The 17225-nt window shown below is 46.1% G+C and overlaps 1 protein-coding gene across 6 annotated transcripts in view; it reads right to left on the reverse strand.

Annotated features, from left to right (window-relative positions):
* Positions 1-17225, reverse strand: part of MCF2L2 (MCF.2 cell line derived transforming sequence-like 2) — a 193478-nt gene that overhangs the window by 161209 nt on the left and 15044 nt on the right. For 5 of the 6 annotated variants that reach the window (XM_076052295.1, XM_076052296.1, XM_032975299.2 and 2 more), the window contains exons 2-3: positions 8502-8585; positions 1491-1605 (exon numbers count right to left, since the gene is read on the reverse strand). In XM_076052295.1, coding sequence (XP_075908410.1) covers positions 1491-1605; positions 8502-8585 — 199 coding nt within the window. Of the gene's footprint in view, positions 1-1490; positions 1606-8439; positions 8474-8501; positions 8586-17225 lie in introns of those variants that run through there. The other variant, XM_076052297.1, reaches the window with a different exon arrangement.

The raw sequence follows: 17225 nt of genomic DNA on the forward strand, positions 1-17225 counted from the left end.
GGTAAAGGAGGTTCTAATGGGCCTTAACATGGCAAAAGAGGTTCCAATTGGGTCTTAACATGGCAAAGAAGGTTCTAATGGGCCTTAACTTGGTAAAGGAGGTTCTAATGGGCCTTAACATGGCAAAGGAGGTTCTAATGGGGCCTTAACATGGTAAAGGAGGTTCTAATGGGGCCTTAACATGGCAAAGGAGGTTCTAATGGGGCCTTAACTTGGTAAAGGAGGTTCTAATGGGGCCTTAACATGGCAAAGGAGGTTCTAATGGGGCCTTAACATGGTAAAGGAGGTTCTAATGGGGCCTTCACATGGCAAAGGAGGTTCTAATGGGGCCTTAACATGGTAAAGGAGGTTCTAATGGGGCCTTAACATGGTAAAGGAGGTTCTAATGGGGCCTTAACATGGTAAAGAAGGTTCTAATGGGGCCTTACCATGGTAAAGGAGGTTCTAATGGGGCCTTAACATAGTAAAGGAGGTTCTAATGAGGCCTCAACATGGTAAAGGAGGTTCTAATGGGGCCTTAACATGGTAAAGGAGGTTCTAATGGGGCCTTAACATGGTAAAAAAAATCGTAAAAATTGTTTAGTTTCATAATTCTCTACCTCACTTTAATAATTTCAAGTCGAAATAATATTCAATTAATAATGCACTACTGCAAGGAAATTGCGACACTATAATATATCATACGAAATGTGATCCACAAATAATTGCGTTATGCAAAACATCGTTATATTGTGATTATCATTTTCTGTTTTTCATTAAATAAAAAAACGTCAATAATTCAATTTAAAAAAGGTATATTCCGTAAAATGTGCACATAGCTAAGCATATTCCGACGTAATTGACAGCACGATGAATCTACGGATGGGATGCTGCTCGTGGCTCATTTAATGAATTAATTATTTTTAGCTCCAATGACAGCGAGTGCGTTCTAAGCGTTACCGATCGAAATGACTACGAACATTCACGGCCTGCTAGCGTTTAGTGAATGGCAGTTGAAGAACTTTGAAGTCCATTTGTTTTTTTTTTATCACAGAAGTACAGTAAAGCACATTATTTGAAACTGGCATCCCGCTTAGTTCGTTGTCCTTCCCCCGCACCTCCGATCAGCACGGTTGGCTACGTGCGGTGCGAAGGAAGTCCAACACGCGTGCATATCAAAGCACACAATGCAGCGAACCACGTAACACAATGACAGAGTCATTCGAAACTGGCGATCGCGATCATAATCACATCGTGAAATATGATATCGAATCGGGAAAATGGTATCCCGGCAACCCTACTCGTTGCAGTGTGAAGATATTCACGTCAGACGGTGCGTACATGCTAGGAACCAAAAAATATCTCCACCAGGATTTATTTGAGGACACGCCAACCTTAAGGGAGGCTCAAACCTAGTGTACTCTCACCTTTCAGACCTGGCCAGGAGTTGAACCCAGGCTGCCAGGTTTGTGGTTACAGTGTGGTGCTGGCACCAAGATGCGTGGACTGACCTTGGAATGCCGGTCAGGTACGTGAGGACGTTCCGGAATTCTTCTTCAGGGATCTCCTTGAACTGAAGGAATTCCGGGAATATGAGGATGGGAGAGCCATCCCTGCTCCTCCCTCCTGCATGAATAAAAGAGAGCATTGTTTTTTGCAAATCGACACAAAGTCACTTACGATTTCGGTTTAAGGCTTTCGTGACTGCAAGGATTCATCTTCTTTGGTTCTTTCGGTAAAGTCACGTAGAATGAGAATAAAATAATAATATAAAATAAGACGATAAAATTCTCACGACGTTTCGGCCAGAACACAAGTAGCCTCCAATGGAGCACTGTCGTCCCGACAGTTCTGTTCTTTCACCTGATGAAGGCTACTTGTGTTGTGGCCGAAACGTCGTGAGAATTTTATTGTCTTATTTTATTTTATTATTTTATTCTCATTCTACGTGACTTTACCGAAAGAACCAAAGAAGATCACTTACGATTATTACTGACTTGCTTGCAATTCTGCTGTGGTGTAACGCTTAGTACGCTGTGATGTAGAGCTTAGTAGACCGGTTCGATCTGTACGCATGTGTGTATGAGAACAGGTTCCCCCCCTTTTTTCTGGCAACAAAACAGCTGTGTTGACATGTTAAAACACCAAACTGAAACCTTTCACAAGGAATCATGTTGCTGCATTAACCACAATACTTGTGGTCAGAATGCGAAACCAAAAACATACTCTGATAATATGATGCATTGTCTTTGAAACTGATTGGTCCACACCACAGACAGCTTTCTTTTGAGCCTAGTCTCAAAACGGTGTTAGACCAGAGGACGCCAATTCATTCACTAATTTCACAATGATTATACGGTATATATCACCTGCTGTGCCATACGGATGAGACACGTTAGACATTGTTAAAAAAATAAACTACAAAAAAAGTGTGTAAATAACTTGGAGAGGTGCATACCTGGAATTACACCGAGAGACAGAAAGAGGATCACTTGGATTAGAGAACATGTGGATCATCGTCATCATCATCATATAATCATCCTCCTGGTTCATGTTGACTGTTAAGAATGTTGGGGCTTGAGCAGGCCACGTGACGCACGTGTGTACGTTGAACTTATTTTGCACCGTATGTGGCCAAACCGTGCTAGGAAAGAATAAAAAAATAAATCAACACAAAAAGCAGTTCTAAAGAAAGTCGTTTTCAATCTAAGATCTCTCGCCAGCAGGGAAGAGTAGACCAAAATACCCCTTCAGAAGAACTCTCTGGAGCTCCCTCTGGTGGCATGAGCAAGCAATTGCAGTGCTACACCTCAAAAGTTTTACCTTTTGCTGAATTGCCCTTAACATTGGCCCGTGCTTTGCCAGGTAAAAATGCAACTTAAAAGTAAAAAAATATATATTGGCGTCGGAAATTTCTGCGTGTGTGTTACTTAGTCATTTTTACACTTCCACGAGCATTCTGATGAATCATCATGATCGTCAAGAGTGAAACGCTGCAGCGACAGCCGTACAATTGAGTACAGCGATGATGCTCAGTACATTGGCCACTGTTGGATGAACGCCTGCCCAAGCCGTCGCCATCTCTCGGTTGCTTTGCGATGCAGCGATCCATCGGGCACGTTGCACAGGCGCCGATTTCATTGCTCCATCTCCACCGTGGATGGCCTCTCAGGTGTCTTCCCTTCAGTTGCCATTCTGTCATTCGTTTGAATCACCGGCCATCATCTCTTCTTGACACGCGTCTTGCCCCATCCTGCGTGGGGTTTTCTCGGCGGACGTCTCTAACTTAGTTACCTTCTCTCGGCAAGGCATTCATTCCTCTTTCGGACTCTCGGTGTAATCGTACCGATGCCCTGCGTCAGTAATTGTCGTAACACATTTCCTTGATAAGAGGTGCGTAACATTGCATTACCCAAACGGGCCCTTACGTGAGTACATTCATCGATGAAATGTAACAACAGAACCACGAGGGTTAGCAATGGAGCCCGTCGTAGAGCAGTGGATAGACCATGGTTTGCACTGATCAAAGTGGAATACCCAATGTTTTGCTTGCTAACAATTAACACAAACCTGCCTTCGGACCCTTACAGCATATTGCGTGTGTGTTCAACTTCTTTCGCGCCGTACGTAGCCAACCGTGCTAATCGCACGTGCCATATCCAGAGATGCCGCGCTTTATAGATGAAGAAGTGTTGCCGCTCACGAATGCTGCTCATGTGCGGAAAGGGGGGCTGTCATGCAAGCACCCTGAAGCATTGCGACACTGCTGCCCGTGAGACAGGTAGAGGTGGTGTTGTGAGACGCGTACACTCAGTGACCTCCGGTGCGTGTGGGATGTCATCAAGCGTGCGTTGAATGCGCACGCTTGATGACATCCCAGCGGCGCTGCTGAGGAGACTGCTGAACGTGACGCGCGGACTGGGGTCTTTTGTTCCGTAACGGTGGGCGGGCAGTGACGGGTAAGCATTTTAGAATGGCCACAATCCGATGAGAATCGGGTGCTATTGTCATGACAATAGAGACTGCATGCGGTGTGAGGGGACTAGTGGCCACGGGAGGTAATGACAGGGGAATCAGTTGTGAGTGTGAAGGGACCGGTGGCCACGGGAGGTAATGAAGGGGGTATCAGTTGTGAGTGCAAAGGGACCGGTGGCCACGGGAGGTAATGACAGGGGAATCAGTTGTGAGTGCGAAGGGACTGGTGGCCACGGGAGGTAATGACAGGGGAATCAGCTGTGAGTGCGAAGGGACTGGTGGCCACGGGAGGTAATGACAGGGGAATCAGCTGTGAGTACGAAGGGACCGGTGGCCATGGGAGGTAATGACAGGGGCATCAGCTGTGAGTACGAAGGGACCGGTGGCCACGGGAGGTAATGACAGGGGAATCAGCTGTGAGAACGACGGGACTGGTGGCCACGGGAGGTAATGACAGGGGAATCAGCTATGAGTACGAAGGGACCGGTGGCCACGGGAGGTAATAACAGGGGAATCAGTTGTGAGTGCGAACGGACTGGTGGCAATGGGAATGTTCGAGAAGGGAGCGTGGTCAGGTGACGGAAGAGGACGGTGGAGTCTGCCGGTAAAGCGAGCTTCCAGAGTCAACGAGAATGATCGAGAAGGGGGGTGTGGCCTCGTGTTGGTATATAAGGGGGAGATGCGCGGGAGACTCGGGGCTGCTGTAGTGGGGGTCTCCGCCTGATGTCAAGTGAACGTGTCTTCAACAAAGTGCCATCTCAAGAGAAGTGCATCAAGTCGTCATTACACTATCACAGACCAGATATTGTGCAGACGAACATTGGCTTGGCTCATTATCATCAAATACTAACATTCATCATTTTTCTCACTTGGATACGAACAGCATTGTTAGCTTATTACGATTAACTACGTCATCATTATTACATCATCACTTCCAGTGCTGGTTTCAGCTAGTGCGGGGCCTGTAGCATATGTTATAAAGGGGCCCTACATAAAAAACACACAAATATTAAAACACGCAAATTTTGTACTTGCATAGTAAAGTAATTGTATGTTTTAATTTGCTATACACCCAGATAATACGAGAAATCTCTAACCTTAAACACCCAGTCGTTCATAAAAGTTGAAGGCAGTATAGTACTATAGTAATAGAGCAAGTGCAGAATCACTGAACCGGAATTGATAACTTGAAAGCATTTAGCGCAGGGCCCTTGAAAGTGCAGGGCCTGTAGCATGTGTAGCTACTTTTGCTACGAAGATAATCCGGCACTGATTACCACTCCCCATCATCATCTGACTTAACATTTGTCACCTGACCACGATAGAATCAGAATATGTATTTACACCAGAGAAATCCGGTGAGCTATAAAGCTCTTTATCACAGATGTCCAGCAGGGGCAGGTCAGATCGTTACAACAACAAACAGTACAAAATCACGATAGGATAGGAATGCAAAGTATAGGAAAGGTAAACATTACTTAAAACGTATACCAATAAACCTAAACTAGTTGCACCTTAGCAGGCTAAGCCGGTTCTCGTCAGATCTCAAAAATAAACAGGATTGAAACTTGCGGAGAATATAATGAGGCTGATACATAGATAGTGTCAGTGTTTTTACAGGCAAGAGGGACACGTGGATTTTGTGACAGAAGCGAGAGGCACCGTATAGACTGCACGCAAAACACGAGGGGGCAGCACTTTCTCACCCACCCTGGCAGCCGCGTAAATATTTAAAATTCTCAAGAGTTGAACGTGTAGCCAAGTTATGTTACGAATGAAATTGAACGCGATGCCGTTCTTTCGTGTGTGTGTAGTCACTGGTGACTGGGCTGAGATCATCAACTTGCAGCGCTCGAGAACCCGGTTTCATCACGGGTGGCTGAACACATGAATTTCAACCTCGGATCTCAGTGGTGCCAACTCAGCATTCCCACCCTCTGAGTCAGCCGGCCACCCTCTTCTCCTGGTTCTTCCCATCCTCAGGCTCCTCCTAGTTCTGCCGACCACCCTGATATTCACGTCTTCAAGGGGAGAGAGCTCGGCTGGAGTGTTAGGAGACGCATTGCTTGAGGAACCAGCAATGCGCGTTGCATCTCCCGCGGCCCGTAGATCTGGCCGGCCTTCGACAAACTGGAAGAGCATCTTGATTTGAAGCTTTCGCGACTGCAGGAATCCACACTCATTTGCTTCTTTGGGCAAAAGCCACGTAGGTAGAAAAAATAATAAGGGATCACGACGTTTCGATCGCAGCACAAGCGATCGTCATCAGGTGAGACAACCACAGCAAGAAAAAAACTACCCACGCGACTTTACCGAAAGAACCAAAGAGTATAGAAGAGTATCGTGTGGCCTTTGGGCATGGGAGCATGCCGAGGGTGCTGGGAATGTCACGGGAAGAGAACGGGTCGTGATGAAGGCACCGGCAAGTGTTTCCAGTCGAGTCCCTCATTTAGCTCGGTCAATCAGCGGCTTGTGGCTGACCATGGAACAAAGGCGGTGGTCAACGCATCGCGCGCCTTCGGATGCGCTTCTTGCGGCCGTCTGGAACGCTCTTCCTTCCGATATCAGGAAGCCACTGGAGCTATGCACGCTTAAAAAAAATCTAAATTGATAACTCATTTTTTTCGAACTGCTTTTTGTGGTTAGTTTCGTGTGTTTTCCCCGCACCTCGAATTAGCACAGTTGGTTAGGTACGTGTGAGAAAAAAGATCAACATACATACTGGTGGTGATAGTGGTGATGATGTTGATGGTGGTGGCGATGTTGAGGAGATACTTGCATGTTCAGGAAGTGGGGAATGTTGACATTGATGGTGGTGATGATTATGCGGCTGTCTGGCACGCTCTTCCTTTCCGATATTAGGAAGCTACTGGAGCTATGCACTTTTACATCTCAATTGAAAACTAATTTCTTTCGAACTGCTTTTTTGTGTTTCGTTTATTGTCCTTCCCCCGCGCCTCGAATTAGCACGGTTGGCTACGTACGGTGCGAAAGAAGTTCAACACACGCACACGGAGCGTATCTCGACTTGAGTGACAGCATTCCCGTACGCCGTGCCAACTGTGCCGTGGCGTCTCTGGATTCTATCTTCTTGATACGCTTATCGGCACAATGCCTAAACCGCGTCCGCGCAAACCATGGGCAGCTGAACGTGACACTTTGATGATGATGATGATGCACAAATGAAAAATTTAAAACTCTCTAGTGGTACCCGGTGTCTGTGGGTCACCCAGAACAGAACTATGGAGCACAGAACGATTCAACAGGCGGTTCACAAGTACAAAGAAGGCATCATCACAGCGATACACTCTGCTCCACCCGACACGATCATTGGGCTGCAACCACCTGCATGTAAAATTTGAGTCGTTGCTCTAAAACCAAACCAGGTAATGTCCACTTAGCTGACCAGCTATTTTGTCAGAGGTGACCTGGCCACGCGCGATCGGTCATCGCAGTGGATTGTCATCTGCGAGAATAAATAGGAGCAGCCAAATAATCTGAACGCATGTTTCCAAAAAGCGGAGGGCAAAACGGGTGGGACCCGGAGTTAAATCTACGCCACGCAGAGAGAGAGACAGAACACACGGACTCCGACTATACTCAACTATTTATTTTACACGCTTTTATTTAACTCACTCTGTTGTAACTCAATGTTTACCCACTTCCCAATGTGGTATCGACTGCAAACTTGGTATACTTGTGTCATACTGATGACAATACTATATTCTATCATAAAAAAATAAAATATATATTTTAAAACGTTATTTTTTTATATGTTATGTTTCGGCTTGGGTCTAATTGACCACGGTCCCTTACGTTATGGCAAGCTTAGAGGCCACTTCCTGGAGTCGTGGAGTTCTTCCATTACTAGTAGGGTACATTTCATTAAAGCGTGTTTTTAAACATTTTTTAAAAATATTACTTATTTAGTTCAGTATAGCTGTTCGCCTTTTGGCGTCCTCTGGATTAACACTGTTTGAGAGTAGGCTCTAAAGAAAGCTGTCTCTGGTGTGGTCCAATCAGTTTCGAAGACAATGCATCATATAGTCCCAGCGTACGTTTTTTGTTTGTATGTTCGCCACAAGTAGTGTGTGGTTAATGCAGACTTCATTCCTTGAAAAAAAGGTTCCTATCTGGTGTTTTAACATCTTAACACCTGTTTTTTTGCCAGAAAGGGTAAAACCTATACTTAGAAACTATTTTTTTTTATTTTAACAGGTAAGGCCCATTGAGCGATATTGCTCTTTTTCAAAAGTGACCTGGCCATCACAAATGATAGCTCAATGAGGCGGCTCATCGTGTAGAATTGTACAGCAGCCAAATACGCTTCTACACGCGGGGGGTGGGGGGGGGTACTCCGGCGAGAAAATCCACTCGACCACGGGTTCGAGAAACACGCAAACTCCAAATGTACATCAGCATCAGAAGCAGCAGCAGCCATCGCCAGGGTCCGGGATCGAAGCCCACGAAATTCCCTGCGCGTACCAGGCGAGGGAGTTGACATCTCGCGTCAAACGTCAGCCACGCGAGTCGAGTCGCCGTCTCACCGGGCAGGACGGCGAAACGCGTGCAGAGGGACTCGTGCAGATCCCTTGCCAGCAGGGGCCGCGCGTCGCGCTGCAGGAGCTCGTCTGGGTCGGTGCGGGGCGGGCGGTGTGGACCGGGTTGGGGAGGCGTTGGCGTGGACGAGGCGGCAGCGAGGGGGGGCGTGGGAGAGGAGACAAAGACCCCGACGGTCAGCGGTGCGCATGGAATGGGACGTGGCGCTTCACGCTTTGCACAGCAGCGGGTGTCAAGAAAGCGCACCGCGCAATCGCCATTCGTCTCGGCGCGTATTCGGACGCCCTCTCTATCAACGCGATCGTTGTCGTCGCCGCGAACGTAATGCCCGGGGCAGGGTATAACCGCGGTTGATAAACGTTGCGTTTGAATTTAAAAATGCATTCCTGCCAATCTCAATCGCATCATTTGATTGTTGAACTTCTTTGGCGCCGTACGTAGCCAAACCGCCAAACGTGCTAATTGGAGGTGCGGTGAACAAGGACTTCCTATGCCATGCGAGAGTTGTTTTTTGTCACAATAGTTCACCATCCTGGTCAGCTGGGGGTTGCTCAGGGGGTAAGGCAACACCATTTGTGATCTCGCTTCCCACCGAATTCAGGACTTTCTAGAGGGCCATCCAGTGTGGCAACACCCCCATCGTAAAACTAACACAACGAAATAAATGAACAGTAATAGCTGAACGAAATGAAACGTATAACACCGAAGTTGCCTGAAATTAAAAAAAATTATAGCTATAGATTACCGACGTATGTGAACTTATTGTGTACGTTGATTATAGTGTGCTGCTACTGCTCTTGTTAATCCGGCTGTTATGGATTGACTTATGCAGCTAGCCAAGGACGGTAGGTTTAGTGATGTGTGTTGTGTGTGTCGCTATTGTAAAACTTTTCATCACATTTGTTGGGAAAAATGTCACGTTGTTTATATAGCATTGTTTTAGTAAGTTTTAGAGGGGCTTGGTTTGGCCCGATTTTTTTTTTAGTATAGATTTATACTTAAAATTTCGATCTGTATTGTATTATGATTGTTATTGGGATCAAACATAGAAATGGAATTTTTGTTGCAACTTTTTGTACGCAGCATGGACGGGTTTTGCTTTCTTTGTAGGATTTTATTGTTTACGTACGTGGTGATGTTTAGATTTGTGTACAATTAATTTTAGGTGTATCTTGTAATTTTATTGTTTGTTGCGGTTGAACCCAAATCAAGAGCCGAATGGCTCACAGGGTAAATCCTAATAAATGAAACTGAAAAACACTGTCAGCTACTCGTCAAGGATGAGCGTGATGCGCTTCTAGGAATGTTTATTGTTTGTGTGCTTGCTCAGAGCTTAACAGTTCCCAAGTGGTAGCCACATTTTAAATTGGTGTGAAAACGAGCAAATTTGACTTGTTACAGGCAGGTGATGCATCAGCAGCGCTAACACATCACGGCTTCGTCATCATGCTAAGACATCAAGCCACGTGTTATCGCTGACATTTGTTTGTTCTCGCTGAACAGTGCAATACCCTTGTCAGTAAAAAAAAGACATGAAACGTGTGCTTTCATCGTCAACGCACTTGCCCCACGCTCTCTTGAAATGTCTTAAATAATATGATCATCATATTGTTATCATTGTCATCATCATTCCATGACATCAATGCAATATTAATCATGAATGCTATCTGTGCCTCCATCATCGCCATCATCATCGCCATCATCATCATATATCCATCATGGTTATGCCATCATCGTTAATCTCCAAAATTGTCATTATCATCATAAAATTTGACTCAAACTCAACTTTTCTTTATTTGACAAGGTAAGTCCCACTGAGCTTTACAGCAAATTTTCAGAAGCGACCTGTCCACAAATGATAGCTCAACGTAGTAGCTTATCATGCAGCCAACTACTCTACATGCATGTTTATAAACGTGGAGGAAAACAACCAAAGAGCCTGGAGAGAAATCCACACGAGCACAGGGGGAACAAACACACTTCAAATACACAGCCGTCAGGGTCGGGATCGAGCCCAAGACCTCCTGTATACCAGGCGAAGTAGTTAACATCTCGCCACCATGGCACCCCTATTACACGTGACGTGTTGTTCCTCCCTTCGTTTGATATTCCCACTGTATTCTGGGTTATTGAAGACAATAAAAAATACTGCCGAAAAAAGGTATCCATGTTATCACCAATGACATCATCATCTTCGTATTATTCTACATCATCATCAATGCCATTTTTATCATCGCCTATGTCATCACTGTATAATCTAACACTTTGAGAAATCTGTTCCCTAATATTTAAAAGTCTTGAGTGGAACTTTTAGTCCATTTAACAAGTGGCCAATGTCAACCTTCGCTTTTTTTTAATTCGTGGACCGTCATGCCATTAAAAAAAATATTTAGACAGCGATTCACAACAAAACTATCTTTATCTGCAAAACTCGACGCGTTCATCAATAGCACTGTGGCCATCCAGCAGTGGATTGACAAAACATGAGCTTACACGTACTGTGAAAGTGGTGGGGGGGGGGGGGAAATGTACACGAGATAAACCATCACAAAGGCAAACGTGAAAATCTTGAAGAAAAAAAACCAAGCCAGTGTTATTGAAATGAATCAATAGTTCATTCATTTTACTTTTCGAAGGCATTTTTTTTTGCAACTATATTTTCAGTACAGGAAAACCACTGCACCCACATCGATTTTAACATCCGGCTCCATTTCCCCTTCAAGTGACCTCATTTCAGCCACCGCTAATTTAATATCTCACTGCTGAACGCCGCGTAGAAGTCCCGCACGGCACAATTATCGCGAGCTACGTGTTTAATTAGCGCCCGTTAATTTTAGCTTTTTTTCACATAGGAACCAAAACGGGCTTCATTTCGACCTCCGTTTATCGAACTTCTCTGCCTCGGTGTCTAACACCAAGACGTTGGCAAAACGAGCACCACTGGCGTGAAGTCAACAGGTCGGACTTGCCCTTGCCATAGAAATGTGGAGTTTTTTTGCCACGAGATCAGAGCTGCTCGATTAGATAAGCACCGCCCCCCCCCCCAAACCATTCTTTATTTCGATGGGAAACGATTTTATTGACTTCCGGCCAAACAATTTGACTGACTGGAACTTAGACTAGCGTTGACATGCTCTATACATGACTACTGCTCTACCACCTCCGATTAGCACCCGCTGTACCACCACTCTCAGAGAGCAATTCTGGATGGTGAAGCCACGTAACTTACCTGTAAGTCATTACAAAGTTCACACGATGAGGCGCATTTCAACGAGTTGTGCGTCACTTTGACGAAGCCTTTGGGAGCTACGCACTTTTCAATCATCTAGATTGCAAACGAATTTCTTGAAAACTGTTTTTTTGTGTTTGCTTTTTCTTGCCCATTCCCCCGCACCTCCGATTACCACGGTTGGTTACGTACGGTGCGAAAGAAGTTCAACACACACAGGGGCGGAGCCAGGATTTTCAGCCCGGGGTGACATTCAACAAATTTTAATTTCAAGAATGATTACAGAGTCACGCTGTTGAACTAGACGCCATGGGTTTGGCGACACACTCTGACAATGCAGTTGGCACGGAGTCCGCCAGACCGAGTGTCGTACACTTATACGCAGAATGTTTCAGATTTTTTATTTTTTATTTTTTTTCGGGGGTGACAATTGTCTACCCTGTCACCCCCCTGGCTCCGCCCCTGAACACACATGCTAAACAGGATTACGGTTGCCATGGACTTCACTCATTCTTTCCTCCACCGGTGTTGAGGACTCGGTCTACCAGACTGACCGCGGTGGCGAGATGTTAACTGCCTCGCCTGGTCTACGGGAGGTTGTGGGTTTGATCCCGACTCTGACGCCTGCTGTAGATTTGGAGTTGGCATGTTCTCCCCGGGGTCACGTGGATATTTCTTCGGTCCTCCAGTTTGTCCCTGAACATTTAGAATCAATATTCGTTGAGAGTATTTGGCTGCTGTAAATTTCCGCACGATAAGCCGCTTCGTTGTGAAAGCTTTAGAAAAAGAGCGAAATTGCTCAGTTGGCCTTACCTGGTAAAAAAATAATAATCGTTTTGTCTCATCCGTGCTGTGTTCAACTACCACGCACTTCCTCTTCATATTATTCTTCCCTTGCACTCCCCCATTTTGCAATTCTCTAACCTTAGTTAATTTAAGAAACATCAACCCGTCACGTGACTTTACCGAAAGACCCAAAGAATATTAATTCCTGCAGTCACGAAAGCTTTTAAGTCAAGAATCAACTCGTCAGTAACATTACATCCCTCAACAGAGCCGTTTGTTGCTGGCCACTTAGCGTTTTGCAGCTGTGCGCCTGTGCTCGGCAAATGTGATTTCAAAAGACCCCCCCAAAAAATGTATGCCATAAAGAAATAAACATCGTACAATTATTTCCCTGCAGGGCTTTATATCATGAAAGACACATTTCATTGAAAGGACGTCTAAATTAGATCGTACGTTAAGTTTCTGTACGAATAGCGGGCACTGAGGCAATCTTATTTTGATGGATGTCTTTATAAACGTCAAGATATATATCTCTATTCTGGACCCTCAACAGTCGTGCCATCAGCTTTGCGATCGAGATTAACCGTGGAAATGACGTCAGAGCTAAAACTCAAGATTCAGCAATGACGGTGCATATATGCTGGAATATGAACGTTATAAATATATGTAAACGAAAAAGAAATCACATGAAGCATTCAGTTTTTTCGTGCAATAATTGGCGACACGGTTGAGGACAATTAACTTGCCAAATGCTACTTTAATTCCAGGTTTCATGTTGGGTGGCTGAAACCTACATTTAAATCCTAGATCTCAACTTTACCAACACACTGTCTATTGACAGCCATCATGAACCCCAGGAGATAGTGAGAAATACACCCGTTTAGCACGGTTGGCTATTCATAATAAAGGTTTCTGGGTTAGATCGCGTTATTTATAAATGTGTCGTAACCCTCCACCACCCGACACGGCCAAACAGTAAAAAATGTGTCACGTTCACAAAGGACAAATAGTTCACTACTTTAGCACACCGGTGTGTTGAAGAGTGAATCAACATCATTTAAAATTTCAGTACGACGTTTCGCTGGTAATTACATCCAGCATCATCGGGCAATTCGCCAGAATGGTAAAGCCCTCACTTGCTCCCGGTCTTAAATAGAGCAGCAGCAAGGTGACGTCATCATTTAAACTGACGGTTGGCTATGCACGGTGCGAAAGCAGTTCTATATACATACAGACAGAACCAAGGGTCTCAGAAATTCCCATCATACCACCTTCTAATGTTAGTTGTGCTCTACGCCCATTTCAAACCTTGTGCTCCCATTAACATGCTAATCTCTTAAGCAACCACTGGAAAGATGGCATAAACCAAGTCAAAACTTTAGCTACCTTATAAGCGCACAGCATATTCTTTCCGAATTTTTCCATTTTTCCATTGCCCCCGTGCAGTGACCCACCGCATCCCCCGCACCCTCAACATAACAAAAGACGGATTAACTTAGCCCCGCACCTCCATCAATGTCCCCTACTTGGCTCCTCCCCCCCACCTTAACCTGTATTTAAGCTCGAGGCTCTCAGAGCCTCCCCACTTGATGCAGCGATCTTGCTGTGACTGTTCCACCTGAAGACGGAAGCTTGTGTTGCCTCCGAAACGTCGTGATTTAATTGTTTTCTTTGATTTTATTTTACCTACGTGACTTTACCGAAAAACAAACACCTGAAGACGACCGTTTGAGTTATGGTCGAAACGTCGTGATAATTTTTTTATTGTTTTATATATATTTTATTATTTTGTTGTTTCCCTTCAACGTGACTTTACCGAAAAAAACTAAGAATATAAACGAAGAGTATGTTAATCTCTCTTTAACATGCTACATTTTCACCTGTCAGCCCTCTGATTGGTGGAAAACCAACCTCCGTCGGGTTGGCTACCCACCACTTACATTGTCATTGGATGCTGACATTTGGGCTACGCCCATTTCAAACTCCTTATAAACAGTTTGCCTTGGAAGCTAACCCCCTTTTCCTGAAGACGACCGCTTGCGTAGCGATCGAAACGCCGTAGTTTTTTGTTATCGTTTGTTATTTTCTTTGAACCTATCTACGTGGCTTTACCGAGAGACCCATGAATATGAATTCCAGCTCAGCATGTCTGACATGACCTCCCTTAGAGACACGGCTTTGCGGCAGTGCATTCGCTGCTGCTTGTAGAGGTTCATGGTTTTAACGCAGTAGCAGCAGCCCTCGTTATTACTGCCGGTGCATTCACCATGAAATAGGCGCTTCACAGTCGATATCAAAGATCCTGTTCTACGTCGTTCGAAAAAGAAGGCCATAGTGTGCCCGCGTCGTGGTCCAATTCTTCAAAAGCACTCGCAAGTTACTCAATTGGAACACACAAACAAATCATCGCTCGCTACTTCGAAAAACCCAGGCCATCCTGGATAAACAAATCGAAAATGATGAACAACAAACCCCCACCCCGCCCCCCCCAGACTCTCGGCATATCCAGACCTCAGTCTCTCATTGCCGCAACCGTAATGATCGTCCGTCCCTCCCACCCCCTCCCCCGGGCCAGGCGGCATCACGGGGCCTTACTTTGGGCGTGGACCTCCAGCAGAGAGCTGGCGCACAGGTGCTGGTGGTACGACTCCATCTCGGCGATCGTGATGAAGCCGGTGCTGCGGGCGGGCCGGTCGAGCTGCCGGTGGCGGCGACGCGGGGGCGCCGCCCTCGGGCTGGCGCTCACAAAGAGGGCCGGCGCGGCGCACCACGGGAGGGTGGCGAACTTGTGCGGCGGCCACTCCATCTGGCGCCCTTCGTCTTCCCGCAGCGTCGCCCGGCGTGCACCGACCCTTGAACCCCAAGACCCGCCCCCCCCCCTTCACCTCCCCACCTCCACCCCCCCCCCCGATGAAGAAATTTGGAATTTCTGCCACTGGATTTTCGCTTCGCCGTTAAGTTTGTTTCTTTATTTGTTTATTATTATTATTATTATCACAAAGCGAAGTTTCACGGAATCTTCATGCGCGCTTAACACAACGTCTCTCTTGCTGCCGTTGCACGCGTACTTACGGCCCTGCTGCCACGGTTTCACGACCGCCGCGCCGGGAGATCGGCGAGCCGGTTTAAATGAATAAATAACCCCCCACCTCTGTCCACCCAGCAACGTAAATGGGCCACAGCGCAACGGTTCATCAGAGTTGTCAATCCAATCGGCAGGGTGCGTGTGGTGGGGTAACACGTGGGTTACTCACACTTCTGCCAGAACGTCTGGCCAGCTTCGAAGAGTGGGCCAGAAGGAGGCCCCTTCCGCCAGCAGTGGCGTGTGCGGGCACGCGGGCACTTGCAGGGCTGCGCCTTTACCTCGACTTGTTTTTCGTTTGCTACAGGGTACTACGCTTCGCTTTGATTCTACATGATTTGCCGTAATGTGTACCTGCTGGGTTTGTCAAGCGAGACCCAGGTCTTTTGTCAAGCGAGACCCAGGTCTCGCTTGACAAAAGAGAATGTTGGTCTCAATGGGCTATTTCCAGGTTATAATATTCATCATTATTATTGTATTATTTGACATTAACCTACCGCTATGGATTTTACAATCAAACTCGAGGTTTCTAATTTATGTATTTATATAACGGTATGCCCCTGGCTATGAAGCTACGTATCATTTTGAGAATTATTACTTTGTAGTTTTAACCATTGCTGACATCTGTTCATGAATGCTATCGTTGGGATACACATTTCACAGCATTCAGAGACCAACTTTTCTTTCAGCGGTGAAAATTAGTAACACCATCGAGCGACGCTCTCATTGCCTTTTGCTGCAAACCCATAGAGATCAATTACATTTAAAACTAGTCGAGTACAACTGCATGCGTTTACGTGCGGTTAAATACAAAACTAACGAACGTTCTCATAACCCCCTTTGTAGAGGGTCCTTGGGTCCTGGGCAGCAATAAAATCTCATCATCTGCTAAAAATGCCCCGACAAATATCACATCATAAATGGCACTGGGTCAGAGGCCATGGATATTTCATTTAGCTGAGGTTAGGGAACGATACAAATGACATTTACTTTACAATAAAGGGGTCTTCAAATCCCCAATATCAGCACAAGCATTTTAATCGATTCAGCCAAGCAGGTGTAATACCACTGAGTGTCTATCATATAAAAAATATATTTACAAAAATGTAATAGTCATGTTAAAAAAGGTGTAGTAATTACGTGTATATACTGTACAATAAATGGAATATTAGTATCCCAGGGCAATGAAAGTCTACGATGGGACCAAATGCTGAGACGGCACATGGCAGTAGCCACTATCTAGTGCCAACTCCGAACAGCCCCTAGAGTCCCTCGTGGCTCCAAGCTCCCTCGTGAGCCCCTTTCTTAAGGGTCCCTCATTGCCCCAAGCCCCCAAGCGAGCCCCTTCCTAGGGTCCCTTCTGGCTCCAAGCCCCCAAGCGAGGCCCCTTCCAAGAGTCCCCCGTGGCCCCAAGCCCTCTCGTGAGCCCCCTTCCTAGGGTCCCTCCTGACTCCCAGCCGCCAAGCGAGCTCCCTTCCTGTCCCCAATGCTCGACAGCAACGGTGGATCCGATGCCGGCTACGCGGCCCCTGGCCGACCCTCGCACTCGACCTTGACCTCGACCCTCGCCTCGACCTTCGCCAACCGGGGGGCCTCCTTTATTCAGCGATGCCG

Source organism: Petromyzon marinus, chromosome 55, assembly GCF_048934315.1.
Source record: "Petromyzon marinus isolate PM22_M1 ecotype Great Lakes invasive population chromosome 55, UKy_Petmar_22M1.pri1.0, whole genome shotgun sequence".
NCBI classification, from domain to species: Eukaryota; Metazoa; Chordata; class Hyperoartia; order Petromyzontiformes; family Petromyzontidae; genus Petromyzon; species Petromyzon marinus.